We start from the raw sequence: 26,370 nt of genomic DNA on the forward strand, positions 1-26,370 counted from the left end.
TAGTGATTATTGGATTCTTGTTAAATGCATTTGGTTTGGGAACTCTAGTTGGAGACTGAGAGTTAGGACTTGGACTTGGGCTGGGTACTTTACAAATGGAGATAATAGTAGAAGACCTACTCAACAGGGCTGATTTTTTCATTGATTTGTTTCTAAAGTTATCCCTTCTAAATCATGACTTTGCCAATCACAGTTTCACTATATTGTGGGTTGGCATAAGAAACAAAAGGCCAGTGCTCCAACTGATGATTGATCAAAGGATATGAACAGACAATTTTCAGATGAGGAAATCAAAACCATTTCTAGTCATATGAAAAAATGCTCTAAATCACTATTGATCAGAGAAATGCAAATTCAAACAACTCTGAGGTGCCACTACACACCTTTCATATTGGCTAAGATGACAGGAAAAGATAATGATAAATGTTGGAGGGAATGTGGGAAAATTGGGACACTAATACATTGTTGTTGGAGTTGTGAACTCTCCATTCTGGAGGGCAATTTAGAATTATGCCCAAAGGACTATCAAACTGTGCATACCCTTTGATCCTGCATCACAAAGGTCTATATCACAAAGAGATCATCAAAAAGGTAAAAGAAACCACATGTGCAAAAATGTTTGTGGCAGCCCTTTATGTAGTGGCAAGGAAATGAAAACTGAGTGGATACCCATCAATTGAGGAATGGTTGAATAAGTTGTGATATATGAATGCTATGGAATATTATTGCTGAAATCATCAGCGGGATGATTTCAGAAAGGCCTGAAGGGACTTGCATGAACTGATGCTAGTGAAGTGAGTGGAACCAAGAGATCATTGTACACGGCAACAACAAGATTATGTGATGATCAATTCTGATGGAAATGGCTCAGTGAAGTGATTCAGGCCAGTTCTAATGATCTTGTGATGGAGAAAGCCATCTGCACCCAGAGAGAAGACAGTGGGGACTGAATGTGGATCACAATACAGTATTTTCACCCTTTTTATTGTTGTTTGCTTGCTTTTTTTTTTTTCCTTTTTCGTTCTTTCCCTTTTTGATCTGTTTTTTCTTGATAATTGTTGAAATATAGATGGAAGAATTGAACATGTTTAACATATATTGGATTACTTGCTTTTAGAGGAGAGGGTTGGGTGAAGAGAGGGAGAAAAAATTTGGAACACAAGGTTTTGCAAGGGTAAATGTTAAAAACTATCTTTGCATATATTTTGAAAATAAAAAGCTATTTAAAAATTTTTTAAAAAGGAACTAAAGGCAGGAAGCCTACAAAAAAGAAAAAAAGGTTAAGAAACCTCCCCCCACCCACCCAAATCAAACCAAATGAAAAAAGAAAGAAATGAATATGAATCTTCCTGACTCCAGACTCCCTGCCCTCTCCATTGTGCTGCCTCACTGCCCAATATGGAGTGTTTTCCCATTTCCTTCTCCATTTCATTTTTACAAATGAAAAAACAAAGATAAACAGGGTTATGTGACTTGCCCAGGGTCACACAGCTAAGTAAATGAGATTAGATTTGAATATGTGAGGATTCCAAGCCCAATTCTCTATCCACTCTGCCATCTAGCTGCCCTCTGTATGTAAAGTCCTTTGCAAGTTTTAAAGTGCTACAGAGATATTAGCTGTAATTGTTATTACCATTATTAATAAACTAGGTTGATCTGTTATTGTCATATCCTTCTAATCACCTGAAGTACTAGTATCAATATTTTTCTTTTTTGCGCTAAACCTGTGTACAGTAATCTTGGGCTATTCCCTCATATGTGCTGCATTCAGGCCACTTGTAGATGTTATATATTATTATTAGTCATCTTTATTAATAAGATAATAGGCTCAGACTGCCTAAGGGAAGGAAGGTGCTCATTTTAAACAGTTGAGGCACTTGAGGCAGGCTTATAATGAATGCCCTGGGAATGATGAGAAAAGAGGTAACATACATGACCAGGTGCTGTGTTTAGATTGAGCGAATGCATTATATGCTCTGGAGATAATCCCAACGTGGGATAGAATTTATAACATATGATCTCTGTGTGTCTTCGGCAGTATGCAGCCCTTACAAGGAATACCATTTGTTATGCACCGTGTGACCCATCACATGCAACTCCAATATGGTCGTTAGCAAGATAGTGGGCAAGGACAGTCAGAAGTGGGTTTAAATCCTATCTCGGGCATTTACTAACTGTGGGACCCTGAGCAAGTCCTCTCTCTGAGCCCATTTGTACCACGGGGATAATAATAGCACCTGAAAGGCGGTATGGTATGGCAGATAGACAGCCAATCTTGAGGTCAGAAAGACCTAGGCTCAAAGTTAAATACTGACTGACTCTGGGTAAATGACTCAACTCAGTGCCCCAAGGTGATTCTTAAAAAATGATGGTACAATTGCTAGGCTACATTGGTAAAGACGGGAGCCTCACGGATTTCCATATGCCCACAAAATCAGAGGTCTTAGTTCTTCAGCTCTCCCCATCCTCATACCCCCAAATAATATCTGCTTTATAGGGCTGTTCTGGGAATTAAATGAGATATATTCAAATACATATGCCTGCTTCAAGGAATTCATTATTAACACTAATCAAGACCAAATAGTAATGCATGGGAAGTGCTTTGCAAATGCTGTATAAATGTACCTTTAATATTATTACAAATGCAATTGTTATGTACAATGTATTTGGAATAATTGCCTATGACTACACTATGCAGATTAATGGGTGTTTATGATGCAGCATGCCTACAGATGTACCAGTGTACTGTGTGTGATTTGCAGAGACAGCAAATTTTTTTAACCGAGGGTACAAGCTTGTCTGTTCACCCATCCTTGACATTATTGTAGCTAACAACTGACACCAAGTTCCTTTCTAATTGTTTGGAATAGTAGGATGGTGTAGAGAATAATATTATTCTTCTCTTTCTTGGCTCCAGCCAGAACAATAGGTCTCAGGAAGAAGTGGTGCCCAAATCAATCCTGGATCGAGAGGGTGACTTTCTATTTATGGAGAGGGCAGGAACCCCTTGATTCAAAACCATGGTTTCTAGTGAATCCTGTGGACTGGATTCAAGAATCATCTTTCTGTTTATTAACAGCGCAGGGCCCTCTCTCGATTCTAAGCTTGCTCCTTCCTTGAAAAATGACAAACTTTTCCATTGACTTCTTGAAATGGAGAAGATAAGAAACACTGCCCCATCTTTGGATGAGTTACTTGATTCCTAGAATGGACATGACTTTTCTGACGGTAGTAGTAGGTAAAGCCTTAAGACCCAGGATTTCTTGGGTCTTTCTCTTTACTATTCTTTTTTCTTTTTAGTTTGGTCAAGGAAGCAGAGGTCCCTAATTGTCCTTATGCTTATCTCTTCCCCAGCTGGTTACTAGAGTAGCCTTTTGAGTCTGCTCCCATTTTCTCCTTTACTTGGGTATCAGGGCTTTGGGGTTCTTTCTCTTTGACTTGTCATTCATTCTTCTCTTCTAAAGGTACAGGAGAGCAGAATTTTTCTTTTGCTTATCCTCTATTCATAGTTAATCCCTATAGGCACTCTTTAGTTTTTCTATTCTCAGTTCTCATCTTCCCTAGCACAAGTTTTGATCTGGATTCAATTGCCCATCACTTTTTCTTTCTTTCTTTCTTTCTTTCTTTCTTTCTTTCTTTCTTTCTTTCTTTCTTTCTTTCTTTCTTTCTTTCTTTCTTTCTTTCTTTCTTTCTTTCTTTCTTTCTTTCTTTCTTTCTTTCTTTTTTTATTAAAGCTTTTTATTTCAGAACATATGCATGGATAATTTTTCAACATTGACCCTTGCAAAATGTTGTGTTCCAAATTTTCTCCTCCTTCCCTCCCCTTCCCCTAGATGGCAGCTAATCCAATATATGTTAAATTCAATATATGCATACATATTTATACAATTCTCTTGCTGCATAAGAAAAATCAGATCAAAAAGGAAAAAAAGTGAGAAAGAAAATAAAATGCAAATAAACAACAACAAAAAGAGTGAAAATGCTGTTTTGTGATCCATACTCAGTTCCCACAGTTCCCTCTCTGGGTGTAGTCACCATCACTTTTTTAAAACAAATTTTAACGATGTCTTTTGTTTTTTCAAAATCATTGCTACTTCTTCCAAATTGAATCCTTATTCATTACAAACCATCACCCCCACTAAAAAAGAACAAAAAAAAGAAATACAATAGTCATTGCACCCAACAGTGTACACTTAGGAGTCCTTCCCTTCTCTGCCTAGAGATAAGAGGTATGCTTTGTAATTTGTACCTTACAGTTTATCTAGTTGCTCAGAGTTGTATCATGTTAATGATCTTGTCATTTACATTGTTGCAGTCTTTGCCTATCTTGCCTTCTTGGTTCTGCTTATCTTGCTCTGAATCATTTCATACAAATCTCTCCATGCTTCTATTGTGCTATAAGAAATTACAAACAAGATGGTTTTAGAAAAATATTGGGAAGATTTATGATGCGAAGTGAAGTGAGTAGAACCAGGAGAACTTTGTACATAGTAACAGCAATGTTGTAACAATAATTGTGAGCAATGCAAGGATCCAAGACAATTCCAAAGGGCGTATGATGAAAAATGCTATTCATCATCAAGAAAGAACTAGTGAACTCTGAGTGCAGATTTAAGTATAACTTCTGCATTTATTTTTCTTGCAACCTGACTAATATGGTAATATGTTTGCATGATTCCACATGTTTCATGTTGTGTTCACAATACATCACTTGCCTTCTCAATAGAAGGGAAGGAGAGAATTTGGAATTTTAAAAAATTGTAAAAGAAATTGTAAAAAGAAAAAGCTAAAAAAATAATATTTTTGAGAAGAAAAAAAATCTTTTCACATTTCTTGTGGAAATCTTTCCACACTCATTTTGATATTTGCTCAATGCATAATATTATTATTGTGCCATAGTTTGTTTTTTCTAGACACTCCACAATTAATAGACATATGCTTTATTTCTCATTCTCTGCTGCCACAAAAACTGCTGCTTTAAATATGTAATGAATATTTGTCTCTATTCTTGTCTTCTTTTGGCATTCTATTCACTGTCATCTAACTGCCCCTCCTGAGATTGTATGCTTATCATTTAACTAAGAATGTCTTCTTGTAACTGAGAGTTCCCATTAAATATCTCTTTCTAGCAAAGTTGTCAAGTCAAGTCACTAAGCATTTATTAAATGCTAACTCTGTGCCAGGAATTGTGCAAAGCACTAGGGTAGAAAGAAAGGTAAAACTGGTTCCCTGCTTTCAAGGTGCTCAGAGAGAGGCAATGTGCAAATAACTATGTCTATATGATTTAGAGAGAAGATACGGATTTAACCAACAGAACCTAGCACTGAGGGGGACCAGGAAAGGTTTCTTGTAGAAGGTGAGATTTTAGCAAAAACTTGAAGGAAATCAGGGAAATCAGGCATGAAGGACAACCATTGAACATCACACAACTGTGGGAAGAACAGCAAGGGGGTCAATATACCTAGATCATAGAAGGCATGGAAGGGAGTCAAGAATAAAAAGACTAGAAAGGTAGGCAAGGTTGTGATGGGCTTTAAGTCAGGAAGTTGATTCTGGGGGGTAATAGGGAACCCCTGGAGTTTATTGAGCAGAGATGAAAGAACTAGACTCAACTCATCATTCTAACATTGCTTAAGCATGGTTCTTCATGAGGTTTGGCTCTCTAGGAGCTTTATTGACCCAAACCTAGATAACTCCAACAAATTAAGGGTGCCTCAGACTTGGAAAAAGATGATAAGGAAGTGGGATATAGCTTATTAATGCAGTCCCCTTGTGATCCTCTCTTTTTATAATTGGTGGAAGATGCAGGAAACGAAATTTTACTAGGGAGGAACACAAATACTTGGGAAGGATCAGGAAAGACCTTTAGGATATTCACTGTATCTGAGCTATGCTTGCAGGGAAGCTAGAAATTCTGAAAAGCAGTGCTAAGAAAGACATGTAATCCAGACATGTGTAAAGACCCAGGGATGAGAAATGAGAATAGTTTAGAGACTAGTTGGACTAGAACAGAAAGTGCGAGAAGGGAAGTATTTTGATTTAATACTAGAAAGATGGGTGGGAGCAAGATTGTAGAGAGATTTGAAAGCCAGGCTGAGAATTCTGTATTTTTCCTAAAGACAATAGGGAACCCCTGAGGATTTTGGAGGAGGGTAGTGGTAGGGTCAGATCTGTGTCTCTGGAATATTAATTTGGCAGCTGTGAGGATAGTGAGGAGAGGTGATGAGGTGTTTCTGAATATTAGTGAAAGGAGAGAGGGGATAGAAATTTAAAAAAGCCTAGTTGGCTAGATAGAGCCACAGGGTAGGAATAGAGATGGAGGGGCAAACTTTGGATTGTTGTTGAAGTGAAAAGGCAGAAGAAAGAGCATGGCTTAAATTAGATTCCTTCCCATATTCTACATTCTAGCCAAAGTGGCCTTGTGGTAATTTTTAGAATTCCTGGTTTCATCTAAAGCTCAGCTTATCATTACAGGAAGTAAATGAATAATTTTGATCCCATTAAATTAAAAAAGGTTTTTTGTACAGACAAATCCAATGCAGCCATGATTAGAAAGAAAGCAGAAAACCGGGGGAAAATTTTTTAGCAGGTATGTCTGATAAAAGTCTAATTTCTTAAATATTTAGACAAATGAGTCAAATCTATATGAATATGAGTCATTCTCTAATTGGCAAATGGTCAAAGGATATGAACAGGCAGTTTTCAGAAGAAGAAATCAAAGCTATCTATAGTCATACGAAAAAATGTTCTAAATCACTATTGATTAAAGAATTAATTAGCAACTCTGAGGTACCACCTCATATCTACTTGATTGGCTAATATGACAGAAATGGAAAAATGACAAATATAGGAACTGAGATGGAAAAATTGGGACACTAATTTAATGCTGGTAAAAATGTGAACTGATCCTATCATTTTTTTTAAATTTTTTTATTATTATAGTTTTTTATTTACAAAACATATGCATGAGTAATTTTTCAACTTTGACCCTTGAAAAACCTTCTGTTCTTTTCCCTTCCTTCCCCGTACCCCCTCCCCTAGTTGACAGGTAGTCCAATACATGCTAAATATGTTAAAGTATATCTTAAATCCAAAATATGTATACCTATTTGTACAGTTATTTTGCTATACAAAAAAAATCGGATCTAGAAAGAAAGAAAAAAACCTGAGAGGGAAAACAAAAATGCAAGCAAACAATAACAGAAAGTGGAAATGCTATGCTGTCCACACTCATTTCCCATAGTTCTCTCTCTGGGTGTAGCTGATTCTCTTTTACTAAACAATTGGAACTGGTTTGAATCATCTCATTGTTGAAAAGAGCCACCATCAGCAATCCATCAGAATTGATTATCTTATAACCTTGTTGTTGCCATGTACAATGATTTCCTGGTTCTGCTCATTTCACTCAGCATCCGTTCATGTGAGTCTCTCCAGGCCTCCCTGGCCTCATCCTGCTGGTCATTTCTTACAGAACAATGATATTCCATAATATTCATAATTTATTCAGCCATTCTCCAATTCATGGGCATCCATTCAATTTCCACTTTCTAGCCACTACAAATTTCCACTTGCCACAAACATTCTTGCACATTTGGGTCCCTTTCCCTTCCTTAAGATCTCTTTGGAATATAAGCCCAGTAGTAACACTGCTGTGATCCTATCATTCTTGAGAGCAATTCAAAACTACAATTAAAGTCATATAAAGCTGTGCATAATCTTTTGATCCAGCAATACCACTACTAGGTCTGTATCCCAAAGACATTAAAGAAAAAAGAAAAGGACCTATTTGTACAAAAAACATTGATAACAATTCTTTGTAGTAGCAAAGAATTGGACATTGAAGGGATGCCCATCAATTGGAGGAATGGCTGAACAAATTGTGGTATATAATTGTGATGGAATGCTATTTGTACTACAAGAAATGACAAGCCTGATAGTTTCAGAAAAAGCTGAAAAGACTTATGTGAACTGACACAAAGTGAAGTGAGCAGAACAGGAGAACATTGTTCACAATAACAGCAATATTGTACAATCATCAGCTATAAACTACTTAGCTATTCTCAGCAGTACAATGATTGAAGAAAATGCTAAAGGACTTATGAAAAATGCATCTAGAGAAAGAACTGACAGAGTCTAAATGCAGATTGAAGCATATTTTTTAAAACTTTATTTTTCTCGGATTTGGGTTGGTTTTTTTTTTTTTTTTTTTTTTTTTGGTCTATGTTTTCTTTCACAACATGGCTAATATGGAAATATGTTTTGCATGGCTGCACGTGTATAGTCTACATCAAATTGCTTGCCTTCTATGGAGAGAGTGAAGGCAGGGAGAGAATTTGGAACTCAAAATTTTAAAAATGAATGTTAAAAATTAGTTTTACGTGTAATTAGAAAAAATAAAGTTAAAAAATAAGATTCAGTTTAAATGTCACGGTCTACATGTTGTCTTTCTTGGCTCCCACCCCCAGGTTCTAGTGATCCTCTCCCCAAATTATGTTGATTTTTTTGGCATAGATTTTGTATAATCTTACATATTTACATATCTAACCCAATAAAATATTTTTTAAAAATTATAACCAATAAATTGTCAAGTCCTTGAGGATGGAGGCTTAATATTTTTCTTTTGTATTCTATGTTCCTGAACTGGACCTTGTAGTGTTTAAGAAATGTTTTTGAAATCGATTAATTGATCGTGGTACTTCCAACATCTCTAGGGATCTGGTAAAATCCTGATGATCCTAGATGCAAGCCAAGAGTTTTCTGCAGATTCCAGTCTGTCTAGAAAAGTTAACACATCTCTATGAAGGTCACTGAGATCATTCTAAGGGGACAATGGACTGATGGAACAATGACTAAAGTTTCTTTAACAGTTCCAGCTACATGTAAAGGGACAGTTTCTTTTCCTTTGTAAGTTTTCCCTGGGAGGTTTCTATTCAATTTACCATCTTAAGTTATAGGATGTTGTATTCATTTGTGTGGCTCCTAGGTGGCGCCATAGTGCACAGAGTGCTGGCTTCAGACTCTGGATGACTGGAGTTCAAATCTCAACTCTGACATTTGCTAGGGTGACCCTGGGCAAGTCACTTAACTCTGCCTCAGTTTCCTCATCTGTAAAAGGAACTGGGGAAGGAAATGGCAAACCACTTCAGTATCTCTGCAGAGAAAACCCTCAATGGGGTCACAGAGAGTCAAATATGACTGAAATGTTTCAACAACTCATTTAAATATAGTGGGAAAAGGGAGAGGAAAATATTTCTACTATTTTAATCCCTCTTGAGAGTTTTAAAAAATGACAATAAAACATTTTTTCTAGTAGATTGTTGACTCCAGTATGGCCCCCTCCTGGCTCTGCTTCTTTCTGTAACCATAGAAGCCTTCTTACCCTGGATTTCCTCTCTAATCATGGAACCTTCTTACTACAAAATGCCTCTGTATTCCTGCTGCCCCTTCCTCCCACTGGTACATTTCTCTTTGAGTCCCCATTTTAAGAAGGGACCCTGGATGACCACCCTTAATTCCCTTCCCAACTCTGCTTCTGATTCTCTGGATTTTGCCACCATGTCCCTATAGGGCTACCTTCCTCCCTATTCTCCCTTTGAGCTCACTTTTGTGTGAGAATTAGAATGTATGCTTGTTGAGGGCAGGACTTTTATTTCTTTTTACATATATTTGTATCACCCCGGTTTAACACAGTTTCTGCCATATAGTAAAACACTTAATAAATGTTTCTTGCCTTGCCTTGCTTCTGATAGTAGAGAGTGATGTACTTGATGGGAGCTTGAGCTGTGATTTGCATAACTGGTCACCCCAGAGAGCTACAAAACCGTGGTAGCTGGGTGCACTACAAATTTGTGTTATAATCTCAACTGCCCCCTTCCCATTGCTGCTAGGTAATCCTTCTCTATCTCCTTGATCAACTCACTCTCCCACTCTCCACAGCTGCTTTTCCAGGTCTTTTTATCCCTCCTCAGACCTGCCATGGCTCCCCTGCCCCCAATCCTGTCATGTGAAAACCTGGCCTGACATTTTACTGAAAAAAAAAAAAATTGAGGCTATTTCTTGTGACCTCCCTCCTCCGCCTTTTTCATTTCTCATTACTGAGACATTTTCCTCTACTATCTTATCCTCCACTCACATCTCACATGAGGTAGCCCTTCTCCCCGCCAAGGCAAAAGCCTCTATATGCAGAAATGTCTGATTCTATTCTACCTTCTCCAGCACCATTTTCCCACCATCATCCCCACTCTTTCACTTATTTTCAATCTTTCCTTGTCCATTGGCTGTTTCCCTACTGCCTACAAACACACCCACGGTTCCTCCATTCTCAAAAAGTCCTCACTTGATATATCCATCCCAGCTGTCATTCCATATCTCCCCTCCTAAACTCCCTGGAAGGCTTTTTTTATTTTTATTTTTTACATTAATACCTCCTCTTTCTTCTCATTTTCTTCTAAGCTTTCTATAGTCTGGCTCGGACCCCATCATTCAACTGCGATTCTTCTCGCCAATATGCTAGCGTTATTAATAAAATGATTAATTACCCAGAAATTGTGTCTCTCCAGCTTTTTAGATGGGTGATCACTTTAATTGCTGAATCCATTGATCTTTTCTCTCTCCTCATTCTCCTTGACCTCTGCAGCCATAGACTTGTTGATCACCCGCTTCTGCTTGATACTCTCTTCTCTCCAGGTTTTTGGGACACAGCCTCTCCTGATTTTCCTCCTACCTCTCTGAACACTCCTCGAGTCTCCCGCTAGCTCTTCATCCAGGTCATTCAAGACCACTGAAGGTGAGTGTTCTAAAGGTTCTATTCTGGGCAGACTATTTTGCTAGGTGATCTTATCGGCACTCACAGATTCAGTTATCTCTATGTTGATTATTCTCAAATAATCCACCCCTAATCTCTCTCCTGACCTCCAGACTCACATCTCCAACTTCCTACTAGACATTTGAAATTTGATGGTCTGTGCTGGGGGTGGGGAACCATTTTTTTTTTTTTTTTTTTTGCCAGGGGCCGCTTGGATATTGGTAACATCAGAGGGCCATACAAAATTACAGACTTACAGAACTCAAACAGTGGGATGTGGGTCTACCTAGTTTTCAGCTAATCATCACATGCAGTTGATTATGCAAATGATTTTGAAGGCCTTATATAGCCTCATGGGCCAGAGGTTCCCCACCCCATCATATACTTCTTAAATGTAACATGCCTAAAATCAAACTTATATTTTCCCCCTGTCCAAGCCCTCCCCTCTTATTATCTTTCCTTGTTCCTGCCAAGGGTACCACCAACCTCGCAGTTACAACCTAAGTGTCATCCATGACTTGTCATTCTCATCCCCCACATCCCATCTGTTCCTAAGGCTTGTTGATTTTTACCTTATGTCTCTTGAATACATCCCCCTCGAATACATCTTTAACACTGCAGTATCCTGGTACAGCCCCTTACCACCTCATGGCTGGACTATTGCAGTGGCCTGCTGGGAGGGTCTCAGCCTCAACACTGTTCCCCACTCTGATTCATCCACCACTCAGTTATTAAAACGATTTCCCCTTAAACATAGGGCTGACCACTCTTCAACAATTCTCTATTATCTCCAGGACCAAATATGAAATCCTTAGGTATTCAAAGCTTTTGTTAACTACTTCCTCCCACAAGGGAGAGAAGAAAAAAGGAAGAAAACAAGCATTTATATAATGCCTACTATATACCAGGAACATGCAAACATTATGTCATCTGATTCTCACAACAATCTTGGGTGATTTTATTAGCTTCATTTTTAGATAAAGAAACTGTCCATATTTTGTTTATATATTGTTGTGTATGTGGCTCTTCTTTACTATTGGATTATGAGTTCCTGATAAATAGAGACTGTCTTTTATCTTTCTTTGTATGTCCAGCACTTTGTACAAGGCTCGGTATCTGCTAGGAGTATAATAAGCACTTGTTACCTCAACTCAACATTGAGAAAGTAGAATGTGGCCCCAGACCCAGAATTTTCTGGGAGGCTTTAGGACCTCACATTTCTACAGCATATTCACTGAGCCTTCAGAGCTTCACAACAACTCTGTAAAGTGTATAGCCTGAGCATCATTATCCCCATTGTACAGATAGAGAAACTGAGGTATAGCTTAGATGACATGCTCAAGGTCAAAAGGATAGAGTGTGTTAGAGCCAGGAGTTAAGCCCAGTTCTTTTGCCTCCACATTCAATGCTCTTCCTTCTAAACGTTGCTATGTCTCAAAGGGATCTACTATCTGGAAGATTTCCAGATGGAGATACCCAGGATGGTGAAGGAGACCAGAAAACATACCCCATGAAGTTCTGTGAGGCAGTGAAAAGAGTGCAGGATGCTGACCCCTGACTCTAACATTTATGAGCTGTGTGACTATGAGCCTCAGTTTCTTTACCTATGAAATGGGAATAATTAGTTTGAACTGTCTGTCTACCTCTCAATGATGACATGAGGAAAGTGTGTGAACGTGAAACATTAGCAGAATGTGTGTCATGGTTGTTTTAATTATCCCATAAGGAGAATCTGAAGGAAATGGGGTGTTTAGACTGGAGAAGAGAACACTTAGAGAGGACATGAGTGGGACTTGGAATATTTGAAAGGCCATCATAAGGAAGAGGGATTGTCTGTTCTGCTTGCCAGCATAGAATAAGAAGCAGGTCAGAAAGGACGCTGGAGGCACAGAGAAGCAGATTTCAGCTTGATGCAAGGAGAAACTTCCTAAGAAAGAGCTGCCCCCAAGATGGAGCCGGTGAGTCCTCTGGAAACTGGCAGTTCTTGATGTGGAGGCCTACAGGGATTGCCCTTTGCTGGGACTGCTGAAGTCAGGATTCACGATCTTGGTGGGGATATCCTATGTAGCTCTGGATCTGTCATTCTTTGACTCCTTGGGCTTGGGGGAAGTGACAGGAGGGGACGAGGGACTCCTGAGTCAGAGCACCTTGATGCGGCAGAAGGGGCAGATGAGCAGGCCTGGGCCACCCAGCTGGCTCACCAACCAGATGGTCAGGCAGCCCGGGCCCCGGAGCCAGGGTTTGGAGAATACCAATTGTCAGATTAAAATACAGAGGGATGATAGTGCTTATTTTCAATAAATACTCCTGCTTTTCCATTACCCACCAGTTCCAACAGCTCTATGAGTTAGGGAGGGCACATATTATTAGCCATTGATTATTGATCATTTTAAGATCCAGAATCAATTGATTGGTCGACATTTATCAATTGCCTAGGCAACATTCTAAGTTGTGAAGATTAAAAAAAAAGAGGCAAATGGTAGTCCAGCTGCTTAGCTGTAAAAAGAGGTAATTAAATAACAAAATTACTCGCCAGAGAACTACAAGCCACTGCTTAAAACTCAAAGAACTTGGCAGTGCCCCAGACCCTCCTAGAAGAACCTGTTCTATAATCGATAAAACCCAACACATGGCACCCCTTGTTCAAGCTCACATGCAAAACTGAGCTAGCTCTCAAGGCTAGGTAATCTAGAAGCAGGGAGTCTAATGGGAGATGGCTTTGGTTAAAACCAGCATACATGGCATAAATGGGGTGTGCTGTACCTGGATCAGGAGAGGCCTGGGGAGGAATCCCACCTGGACAGGTGTGGGTAATGGGTGATGGGGAGCAAGGTCTGTAACCTCACTCTCTCCCTTGTAGTATGAGAATAAATCACATCACCTAGACCAGTGATTCTCAAAATGTGGTCTAGAGAATCCTGGGGATCTCTAAAACCCTTTTAGAAGGTCTACAACTTCAAAAATAGTTTTTATTTTCAATATGGTAAATGTCTATAAATATAATCCAGATAAATAAAAACTCTTTGGAGAGATCCTCAATCATTTTTAATAGGATAAAGATACTGAAAACAAAAGTTTGAGAACCACTGACCTAGACTAACTTCTCCCAGAGTCACTATGAGGATCAAACAGAATCACGTAGGGAAAAGACTATATAAGTATCAGCTACTACTATTGTTGACTTTATGAGATCTTGGAGAAACCACTTTCTCTGTAGCCAAACATATTTTCTCATCTGTAAGATGATGGAATAATAACAATAGCAATAATAATAGTAGCGAGGCATTATATATCATTTTACAAAGATTAACTCATTTTATCCTTATAACAAGTCTGGGAGTTTTCTATCCTATTAAATATCATCTCCATTTTGCAAATAAGGAAACTGAGTCAAACAGGTTAAATGACTTGCCTGAGGTCATACAGCTACTGAGCATCAGGAATAGGATTTGAGCTCTGGTCTTTCACATATGAATCCCAATGTTCCATCCTAGGTCAGATATCAAAAATCCCTTTAATTCTAAATTCTGTGAATTCTATATGTTTAACAATTGCCTGGTTAGCAATGGATTTATATGCTTATAGTCCAAGGACTCACTGAGGTAAACTGGCAGATATAGAGTGCCCTAGTGCACAGAGTGGTGGACCTGGAGGCAGAAAGCTCTGAGTTCAAATGCAGTTGCAGACAGACATATTAGCTGTGTGATGCTGGCCAAATCACTTAACTTCTCTTTGCCTCAGTTTCCTCAATGATAAAATAAGGATAATAATAGCACCTACCTCCCAACATTTTTGTGAAATCAAATGATACAATATTTGTACAGCACTTTGAATAGTACTTGGCACATAGTAGGCACTTAATAAATGCTTACTTATTCTCCTACAAGAGCCACATCACCAAATGGATCATAGGAGAATGGACTTTCTGGCCACAGCTGCTTTCCAAGACCATCGACAAAGTCTCAGAGGCTGGGATCTTTATGGAGTTGGGGAGGGGTTCCACACACAAATGAAATTAGGAATCCTTGGAGAGGATGAAGGTAAGATGCTTTGTATCTTTGAATGATGGAGAGTGATCATTTCAGAATAAACAAAATTGCAAATAGACAAAGGGAAGATGGCCAGGAGGTATAGGCAGGCTGCTCTGGGTTATAAAAGATGACTCCTTTGCAAAAATAAATGCATAAATGATGCCATTGGAGATGTTCAGGAAAGGACCAGCAGATCAGGTGTCTTTCCAGAGTGATGGTAGATGAGCTACCCAAATGGTCCCCTGGTGACCCTGAGATACTCACATGAGCGGGGAAGTTGAGGGGTCCTCAGGAGAAGATTTGTGTGAATGCTCGGGCAAGAACTATCCAGAAGGTACAACAGAGTTGAGATGTCTTTAGGAGAAGGGATCAGCCATCCTCAAGAAACCACAGATGATCATCATATTTTTAATCCGGCAATGTGAACTTAGAACATTAGTAAGTCAGTATTTCAAGGATTATTACCCTAATTTACAATGACTAGCCTTGGAGGATAGAATACCAGAGCTAGAAGGGAACCTAGAACCTAGAATATAGAATGTTAAATAAAGATGGGAAGAACCTGAGAACACTGTATCAGAACTGCAAGGGATAAGAAAATAGAATATCAGAGTTTGGAGGAAGATAGACCAGAAATTCTCAAACTTTTTGGTCTCAAGACTCCTTTACAGCCTTAAATAATACTGAGGATCCTAAGAGTTATTATTTAGGTGGGATATATATATATATGCATATAGACACACATAGACACATATATACACATATACATACATATATATTTATTGTATGAATTTAAAACTGATAAAATGTTTAAATGTTTATTCATTCAAAATAACAATAATAATCCCATTGCAAATTAACATCAATAACATTTTCATGAAAAATAATCGTTTTCCAAAACAAACAAAATTTAGTGAGAAGACTGGCTTTGGTTTATATATTTTTGCAAGACTTTTTAACGTCTGGCCTAATAGAAGCCAGCTGGATTCTCCTATCTGCTTCTGCATTCAATCTGTTGTGATCTATTGTTTTGGTTTGACGTTTATGAAGAAAACATCATCTTATACACATAAAGAATTGGAAAAGGGGGAACATTTTAATAGGTTTGTAACGGATGATGATGACGATGAAAATAGTTCTGACATTATGGAGCCCCTGAAAGTTCTCGGGGACCCCAAAGACCATCTTTTGTGGAATCTTTGATCTAGTTCAAATACCTCATTTTACAGATGAGCAAACAGAGGCCCAAAGAGAGAAAAATGGCTTGCCTAAAGTCACATGATTATTAAGTATTAGATCTGAGACCCAAACTTTCCATCTTATTCTAAGTCTAGCATTCTTTACCTTACACCCCACAGCCTCTGAAATCACTTTCTCTCTCCAGACATCAATTTCCCCATCTATAAAATAAAGGAGATATATCCTCCTCCCTGGGGCCTTTCTAACTCTGAAATTCTCTGCACTAAAGAATTTGAGAGTTGAATTGGACTTCAGCCACCCCCTAGTTCAACCCCTGTACCAAAGGAATCTACCATGTGAGACAAATTCTAAGGACTCTTAAGGCCCTGATGTTCTATGCGCTAATGTCTTTTCCACCTTTGGTATTTTGTATTCTCAAGGCCTTCCCATCTCTAATATTCTGTGTTCTGAGGTCCCTTTTTAGCTCTGACACTGATGTTCTAAGGGCCCTCCCAGCTCTGACATTATATGTTCAAGGGCCCTCCTGGCTCTGACACCCTGTGTCCTAAGGTCCCTCCTAACTTTGACCTTTGGTGTTCCATGTTCTAAGGTCCTTTCCAGTTCTGACGGTCCAGATTCTGAAGGTCTAAGCCCCACCTGTGTGTCTCGGCCCATTTATGATCCCAAAGTTGAGCTGGAAGGGTGGGGGTGGGGTTGAAAGACAGGCAGATTGGGGCACTCGGGCCTTCTTGAGCTGCTCACAGTCTCCCCTCCCCCAGATTCCAAGACCCAAAGCTTTTCATCCATTGTACAGCTTCCTCCCAGGCCAACTCAGCCCCATCGCAAATTACCATTTACAAAGCCCCTTCATTAACATAGGACACACATAAGGTGGTGCTTGTCTATAGCAAAATACAGGATCGGGTAATCCCTGCACAAAGAGAGGGGGGCCCTGAATGCCTTCTGTGCTCAGGAGCTGGGGGCCTCTCGTGCTTACCCGTTACCAATTAACCCTTAACAATTAGCCAGAGTCACCAGCCCAGAACTGCGGTCTGTGAGCCCGGGCCAGCGTGTCTCTGCAGCGCTGTCCACCTCAGGTGGGCCGTCCACCTCGTTCTCAGACCCAACCTGTGGCCTCCCGGGCCCATGGAAAGACCCTCGGACTAGATGGGGATTGTCTCTGGTTCCTTCTGACCTCTCCTGATCTTGGCTCTGAGGGCCAGGGCAGGCCGAGCAGGTGCTGTGTCTGGGCCGAGGGCCTGGGATTCAGCCTTGTGCACCTCTTCTGTGCCCACCTGGGTGACGGGGGCCATGATGTGCTCCAGGTAGAGCTTTCCTCGCTGTCTCTTGGGACCACAGCCATGGAAGGGGCCAGGCAGGCAGTGTAAGAACTCTCCTTCTGAGGGCCTCCTGAGGAGGTTCCATCCATCACTTGTACTGTCACTTGGGCTGCCAGGCCCAAGCTCTCTGGCCTAGGCCACAGGTCAGGGTGACCAAGAGCTCAGGCTGTGCTTTTACCTTCTCTCAAAGCATCCAGAAAAGTCCACAGAGCTCCAGGGAAAGGGCTGTGGCCCGGAAGCTGGGACTCCTGAGAGCTAATCCCAGTTCTTCTGCTCATCCTGCATGTAATCTGGGACAAGTGGCTATCTCTCTTTGGACTTCAGTTTTCCCTTTTATTTAAGGTATAGGACCTGATCATCTTTAAAGATCCCTCTGTGACACTCCATGCCCTAAGGGTCCTTCCTACCCTGACATTCCATGTTCTAAGGCTCTCCCAGCTCTGACATCCTCCGTCCTAAGGGTCCTTCCAATTCTGACAGTCTATATTCTGAGGGCTCTTCCAGCTTTGACGTTCCATGTCCCAAGGGCCTTCCCACCTTTGACATCCTATATTCTAAGGGCCTTCCCCATTCTGACATTCCATGTTCTAAGGGCCCTCCCTGCTCTGACATCCTGGGTTTCATGGACTAAGCTCCCACAGCTTAGCCAGCCTAAGAACACAGGTTCTAAAGTCCCTTCTATTCAATGATTCAGGTGTCTACCCAAAGCACCTTTCTCCACCCATATCATTCCAGGAGAAGAAGCCTGGCAAGTGTCCCCACGCTCAGCCTGAAGTCCCTTTGACAGGGCCCACGTCTCCTTTCTGTCAGTCCCAACTTATTTTGGGGGGCAGTGGGGAAGAATCCACATTGCTAGGACAATGGGGGTTGGGGGAGAAGTTCCTCTCCCGCTGGTACCAAAGCCCAGCTCAGTCCAAGCCTCGGCCTTCTCCCAGCTCCCTGGGCCTCAGCGAGAGAGGGGGTGAGCCCCACTGCCCAGATCGGCTCTCACACTGTGTGCCCCCCTCCCCACCCCTCCAGCCTCTCTCCCTTGTCAGTCCTCTGTCTGCTGTCACTCAGGATTGGAATTCTCCTTCAGGTTGTCACAGTGAGGCTGCGGGAGGGGATTATACGGGCCCTGTCCAGAGTGGAATCATGTGGAACGGGCGCTTGACTAGCGGAACCGCTGGTGAGCCTTAGGCCCTCTGAGACCCTCTACTTTCCCACCTCCTTCAGACAATGGGGCATTGTCCGCCCCTGGCCCCCCTGATCCTGGGCCCCATAGCCGTGACGGACACCACTCCCAGGGCCAAAGGCCCCCTTTGAATTGCTAAAACCCATTTTCAGGAAGTTCCCCTTGGTGCTCCCCCCACCAAAAATCCTGAGCTCATTGTCCTCGGGCCCCCCTACCCCACGGGGTAACAGGCCTGCCCCCCTTCCTTCTTTCCATCCTTCCCCATCTTTCTCAAATCCCTTAAAGAGCCCCCTCCCTGCCCTCTCACAAACACCATCTCAGAGAAGTTCAAAAGCGTCAGGCTAGGATGAGGCTGGGGAGGGGAAGAGGATAGAGGAGATGAAGGAAGAGAAGTCTCCAAAAGACACTGATCTTCTTTAATTAAGGGCACTGGGATAGCTACCAGATGTGTCTTACCCAATCTCATGGCCTTGGGGAAGCTGTGGGAGTCCGTTTCACCTTCACTCTGGGGAACTGAAATAATAATTAATAATAATAATAACAACAGCAATAGCAACAAACAGCTCCCACTCCTGAACCCTTTATCATTTACAAAGCTCTTTTCTCACTAAAGTCCTTCTGGGAGGATAGTAAAGAATAATTGCTCCCATTTTACAGATGAAGAAACTGAGACATGAAGTATTAAAAGTGGTAGAGTGGGAGGGGAAATCTTGTGATTTTGAAATATCTTTTTACTCTCTTTAGAGCAAGGATTCTTCACTTTTTTGTGCCTTGGACATCTCTGGGGTCCTCCATCTCTAAGTTCAACCAGTCAACCAGCATTTATTCATCACCTCTAGTATGTCAGGTGCTAGGATTTTGTGTTGGGAATATAGCCAGAGTCAAACAGTGTCCTCAAGGAACTTACAGAATAATGGGGAAGACAAGATGTATACATATAGGTATAGAAAAACACACACAATAGGTTCGAGGTTACCTTTGAGAATCCTAGTAGCTGGGGACACCAGGAAAGGCCTGCAGAGGGTGGCCCCTGTTCTGCATCTTGGAGACCAGAGAATCCAAGAAGCAGAGTAAGGAGAGAGCCTTCCTGGAGTGAGGTACAGCCAGTGCCAAAGTGCGGAGACTAGAAGGGGCCTGTTGTATGTGACCAGAGAGAAGGCCAGTTTGGATGTACCAGAAAGGGTGGCTCATGAGGCTGGGAAGGTAGGGTAGGCAGACCCTGAAGGGCTTTGATGTACAGGGGAGCCCCTGGAGTTATTGAGGAAGAGAAACAATGTTGACTGCCTCCTGGGGACACTGCCTGTTCTGGGATGGCCACTCTCAGGTCCTGCCCTGATCACCCCTTGCCTGGCTTTGGGGAAGGAGAGAATGGGACAGGACCAGAACAATGGGGCTCGGGAGTCCTGAAGAATCCTCACCCAGTGTGCATTGACTAAGAGTCATAAGGGCCAGGGGTAGAGAGAAAAACCGGGATCAAGTCCCACCTTTGGGGTATAGTGGCTAGGTGACCCTGGACAATTTATTTAACCTGTCCTTGTGTTAGAAAGCCCCTGAAAGAACTGATAGCATTTTCTTCCAGTTGAGACTGAGGGGATGTTTGGGAATGTGAGTCATAGAATCATAGAGAGCCAGAGTCCCTCAGAACTCAGGATGTCAGAGGTGGGAGGGCCCTTAGAACCCAGAGTGTCAGAGCTGGAAGAGCTTTTAGAATAAAAAATATCAGAGCTCAAAGGGTCCTTCAAACCAAGATGTAAGAGCTATGAGGGCCCTTAGAACACAGAATAACAGAGCTGAGAGGGCCCTTGGAACCCGGGAGTCAGGACTGGGAGGGCCCTTAGAACCCAGAATGTCAGAGCTGGGAGGGCCCTTAGAACACAAGATGTCAGAGCTGGGAGGGCCCTTAGAACCCGGAGTGTCCGAGTGAGGAGGAATCACAAGGATCATTCATTTCACAGAGGGGGCCACAAGCCCCAGGGATGAATAATTTGATTCAGGTCACATAGTAAGTGTAAGAGAGTTAAGAGTCCAACCAGACCCTCCTGTTCTAAAGCTAGTCCCCCAAGACTGGGGCGATCGCCTGGGAGGCGCCTCCTCGGAGGAAGCCGGCGCAGGAGGGTCCCTGGCCCAGAGGCCTGCCACACCTGAGCCAAGGGCCCGGCACGTAAGAGTTTCCTCCCCAAGCGCCCACTCTGCCATCCCTTGTTCTCAGCTTGGCCACGCCCCATCATCTTGGAAATGGGATGTGACAGGAAGGAGCATCCAGCTCCCTGGGGGCTGAATAGGTTTCCGGCAAATGCAATTGATCCTTGCTGACCCTCTAATCTTCCCGGTCAGCTCCCCTACAGGGAGTGGGTCCAAGCTGCCACATCCATGTCAACAGTACGGAGCTTATCCCCACCTACACACACACACACACACACACACACACACACACACACACACGCTCCCCTGACTCACAAAAGGCAGCATCCGGGTCAGGGTCACCAAATCATCCCGGAGGGGGCTCAGCATCTCCAGTTGCCAGGCAGACACCCGTCAGGGCCTAGTGCCTCTGGAATGCTTCTGCCACGTGGCCCTGACCTCTCCTTTCACCGCAGGACCAGGCTTAGGAGGTCATGGAATGTCGGGGATGGAAGCTTGGGGATCGGCTTGCGCCAGCTCTCCGGTTTTACCTTTGGGGAAACTGAGACCCAGAGAGAAAGATCTGGCCATGGTCCCTGGGAGAGACAACGACAGAGCCGGTTTCAGGATTCCAGGGGGCCTGACCCGCCTTCTCACCCACCTCTTTCTGGATAATCTCTCCTCTGGTTTTCAAAAATGCAACCTCTTGTTCTCATTTCCTCTCCGCCTGTTCCTTCTGTTTCCTCACCTTCCCAGCACCTTAAAGAGGGAGCTCCCCAAACATCTCCCCCTTGGCTCTGGCCATCTCACCTGCCCCAACCCTGTCGATTCTCCCTTTTATGCAGGTGATGCTCCAATCCATGTCCTTGCGCCTCATTTCCCTTCTGAACTTCAGCCCTCCGGCGTCTCCGCTTGGAGATCCCACCTCCACCATCCTGTGTCCCCTGTGCTTACAACCTTAGGGGTCTCTGGCCCTTCCCTGCTGGTGATGCTGTTTTGAAGAGATGCTCAGGCTGGCCATGCTTCATTCCCCTCCCAGCTGTGTTTCTGACCCACGTGCCCTTACTTTTCCCCCGGCCCCTTTGTTTGGAGATACAAATACAAATGCTTATATTTCTATCTCGGTTGCTTGGTCTAGTGCCCGACATACAATAAACACTCCATCAAAAATTGTTGTTTGTGGTTCCTTACAGCAAACTTTTTGTTCTTTTGTTCCATCTTTTAGTCAATCAGCAATCAACAAGCATTTATTAAGTACCTACTGCATGTTGAGCACTGTGCTACGCACTGGGAATACAAACATAAAGAATGAAACAATCTCTCCTCCATGGAACTTATGTTCTGCCGGGGGACACACATGTACATTAGTCTTATAAGTATAAACCATAAATATTAATATAAAGAATAATTATAAAAATTTTAAAAAGAAAGAAGGGAATGAACAGTTATTAACAGCCACAGTGGATAGAATTCTGGGATTGGAATCAGGAAGTCTCATATTCCTGAGTTCAAATCTGGCCTCTTTCACTTACTAGCTGCATGACCTTGAACTGGTCACTTAACCCTCTTTGTACCTAATATGGTAGCTTGCTCCCCCCGACCTCCTGGCCCTTGCTTGTGCTGTTGCCAGTGTTAGAAATGCCTTCAGGTGCAGCTCCTGAATTCCTTCCTATTTTCTGTTTTCCTCACTTCCCTCAACTGTAAAATAGGGATAATGATCATATCTACTTCTCAGGGTTCTTGCGAAGTTCAAATTTTATAATATTTGTAAAAAAAACAATCCTAGAATGTAGCACTATAGAAATGTTCATTCCTTTTGTTGAGGCTTAGGAAGGGACAGGGACTTTAGAGGCCACCAGTGAAAGACAGAGTGATATAATGGGAAGAGCTTTCGACAATTGGAGAGCATAAGTTCCAGATCTAGCACTTCTTTGTTCACTAAGGAACCTCTTGTAAGATACTTGCCCTATGCCTGTGTCCCAAAGAGATCACAAAAGAGGGGAAAGGACCCACATGTGCTAAAATGTTTGTGGCAGCCCTTTTTGTGGTGGCAAGGAACTGGAAGTTGAGTGGACACCCATCAGTTGGAGAATGGCTGCATAATTTATCGCATATGAATGTTATGGAATATTATTGTTCTGTAAGGAATGATGAGCAGGCTGACTTCAGAAAAGCTTGGAAAGATTTACATAAACTGATACTGAATAAAGTAAGATCAATCAAGAGAACATTGTACACAATGACAACAGGATTGTGCGATGATTAACAGTGATGGACTTGGCTCTTTTCAACAATGTGGTGATTCAAGGTCATTCCCATAGACTTGTGATGGAGAGAGCATCCAGAGAGAGGACTATGGAGACTGAATGTGGATCAAAGCATAGGATTTTCACCATTTTTGTTGTAGTTGTTTGTTTGCATAGGTTTTTTTTCCTCATTTTCCCCCCTTTTGTTCTGATTTTTCTTACGCAGCATGACAAATATGGAAATATGTTTAGAAGAATTGCACATTTAACCTCTAGTGGATTGCTGCTGTTTTGGGGAGGGGGGAGGCAGAAGAGAGGGAGAAAAATTTGGAACACAAGGTTTTGCCAAGGTGAATATTGAAAACTATCTTTGCATGTATTTGGAAAAATAGAATACTCTAAAAAGAGATTCTTGTCCTATTTGGACCTCAGTTCTTCATTTGTTTTTAATTTTTTTGTAAATTAAAAATCCCCCCAAGCTTTTGGAAATTTGGTAAACATTAACAAGCATTATTTTCTCAGCACCCTCCTCTCCCCCCAAAAGAGAAAAGAAAAAAAACTCCTTATAGTAAATATGGTTAGGCAAAGCAAATACCTATGTTGGCCATGTCTAAAAATACATTTCTCATTTTTCACCTTGAGTTGATCACTTCTCTTTCAGGAGATGGAGAGCATTCTTCATTGTTGGATCATTGGGTTGATCAGATCTCTTAAGTCTTTCAAGATTGTTCATTTTTACAATGTTGTTATAGAATCAAGTGTTCTTCTCACTTCACTCTGTGTCAGTTCATACAAATCTTCCCAGGCTTCTCTGAAAGTCTCCATTTCATCATTTCTTATGGTACAATAGTATTCTGTCACATTCATCTACCATAATTGGTCCAACTGTTTCCCAATGGATGGATACCCCCTTAGTTTCCAATTTTTTGTCACCATGAAAAAAATCTACTATAAATTGTTTTGGTAAATATAGATCCTTTTCTTCTTTCTTTGATGTCTTTAGGAGACCAAGGAGTAAGATATTTCTAGATCAAAGGATATGCTTTAGTATCTGTTTCTTATTTGTAAAATATGCATGAATACTATGACATAGAGTAGTCATATGAATGAGAATTGTTCTTATCTAGTTCAATTCCCCTCCTTTTGCAAAATAGAAAACATTATTTTGTATTTTCCTGATTATGAATACATACTTCCCTCCCCATAGAATGTAAGCTCCTTCAGGGCAGAGATTATCTCATTTTTGTCTTGGTATCTTCACTGGCTGACACATAGTAGGTCCTAAATAAGTGCTAGCTGACTAATTGGTTGACATGGAAGTGAAAAAAAAAGGTAATATGATTTTGGGCTGCATTAATGAAGGCAAATTGTTCAGAATACAGGAGGGGACGGCACCATCATTGCATGGTAAATGTTATCCTCCTCTCTGACCCCATCTGATATTTCATATTCCATTCTGGGCACTACATTTTAGGAAACACATTAACAAGTTGGAGCTTATCCAGAGGAGAGTAACCAAGATAATTAGGGCACTGGAAACCATTCCTTAAAAGGATAGGTTGAAGAGGATGTTTTACTTGGAGAAAAGAAGGCTCAGGGGGAATATAATGGCCATGGGGGAATATGATGGCCATCTTTAAATTCAAAGTCAAATAAGAATTAATGTGCCTACTGTGTGTAAGACAGTGGTCGTACAAAAATTTAAAAGTATATAGTTCCTGTCCCTCAGAGCCTAGAAAGAGATGCCATATACACAGAGAAAAGAACAATGTCTGGAACATAACTTCTACTCATAAAATCTTTAGCCTCCTGCAACTTGGATGCCATCTCCTTTAGAAAATCTTCCCTGATTCCTCCTTCCCCTGACATGATTTGTAATCTCTCCCTTTTGAAATTATTTTGCATTTATTTACTTATGCTTGTAGCTTCCAATTAGAATTTAAGGTCCTTGAAGGAGGGAATTTTTCTGCCTGTTTTTGTACTCTCAGCACCTTGAACAACTCCTTTCTCAAAAGAGATATTTAATAAATACTCATTCAACTGAGTTGTCAAATTAAATATGATACAGGAAGCTCCATAACAGAGGACAGATCGAGACATGTTCTCTATGAAAACCTGGAGAGGGAGAAACATCTGCCTTCAGCTGAAAAGATCAAGAAAGACAAGAAGGAGAATGGCAGAAAAGTCCCACAGATAATAAACACTCATCTCCCTATTTTATGACTCCCTTATTGTTTCATATATCAGAGGACCACTGGATGAGGTTATGTTCCCAGGAATCTTGAATTATCCTGGCTTATGGATGGGAGACACTATGCTATAAAAGAATCTTATCAAGAGCATCTTGTTCTACTCCATGGAAGGCCTTTTCTTCATTAATGAGCAATAAACACAAAAAGATTTTATATTTTCTGTGCTTTCCAGTCAATTTGGAAGTAGCAAAAATTCCTGTCTGTTGTTTAAAATCATTTGCTAAAACCTACTGGTTCCTCACCAATGTCCTCATGGAGAATATTCTCAGTTTGTGTATAGATGACCTCTATAAAGATTTTGTGCAGATGAAGAAGTAGGCGTACTGATCAGTATGCTTGTCAACATGTTCTCGGCCACCTTTCTTTTGGAGTCAATAAGGTCCAATATTTTCCCTCTATACCTTTTGGTACCTTTCCCTCCTTTAGATATCTCAAAAATGGGCCCTCTGATGAGCTTGCAATTGCTTTGCCTCCAACACTGACCTCCTCCATATGCACGTGAACCAATTTGGTTGCTTTTCCAACTCTTTGGCTACCATGCTGTCAGTGATAACCTTCAGAACTCTCTGTGGAATTATAATGAACGATCTTTGCCCAGAGAAATTATAATGAAGCCCACCTCTCTCCTTTCAGGAGAGAGGAAGACTACAGATGGCGAAGGCAAGGTGTGCGGTCAGACAGAAAACAGCTGTCCATTGACTTTAAATGGTTTTCTTTGTTATAAGGTATGGAAGGTAGAGTTCGGTTTGAAAGAGAATGGTTAAAGAGAAATGACTAGTGTTTTCAAAATGGAATTAATAGTCATCATGATAATAAAAGGATGGGAGACCAAATAGGACTTGAAAGAGAAAATGAAACCTTGATGAAAGAAAAAGATTCTGAAAGATGGAGTTGAAGAGTGAGTGCATTCCAGACACAGGGAATACTTTGTACAAATACTAAGGGTGGAAAATTGAATGTTAGTACAGTTTGACCAGAAGTGAAATGGAGTAAGATGACATAAAGATGGAAAAACAGGCTCATAAGATCATAAGGACTAAAAGGGAACTTCAAGGTTGTTGAGAGCAGTTTTACAGATGGGGAAATTGAGACCTAAAGATGTCAAGTTCCTTTCTCAAGCATTTATAGGTAGAAAGCTGTAGAAACTGGGACTTGAACCTTGGACTTTTCATGCAAAATCCAGCTCCAAAGCCAGCATGATATCATGATAGTTAAGAGTGAAG

General features: G+C 41.3%; 1 protein-coding gene across 1 annotated transcript in view; it reads left to right on the forward strand.

The window, feature by feature from the left end:
- Positions 1-21,819, forward strand: part of EFNA2 (ephrin A2) — a 152,184-nt gene extending 130,365 nt beyond the window's left edge. Inside the window, exons 3-4 of the mRNA XM_051972182.1 lie at positions 10,687-10,786; positions 21,495-21,819. Of these exons, the coding sequence (XP_051828142.1) occupies positions 10,687-10,754 (68 nt within the window). The 3' untranslated portion in view covers positions 10,755-10,786; positions 21,495-21,819. The remainder of the gene's footprint in view (positions 1-10,686; positions 10,787-21,494) is intronic.
- Positions 21,820-26,370: the final 4,551 nt, after the last annotated feature.

Source organism: Antechinus flavipes, chromosome 1 (genome assembly GCF_016432865.1).
Source record: "Antechinus flavipes isolate AdamAnt ecotype Samford, QLD, Australia chromosome 1, AdamAnt_v2, whole genome shotgun sequence".
Classification (NCBI taxonomy): Eukaryota; Metazoa; Chordata; class Mammalia; order Dasyuromorphia; family Dasyuridae; genus Antechinus; species Antechinus flavipes.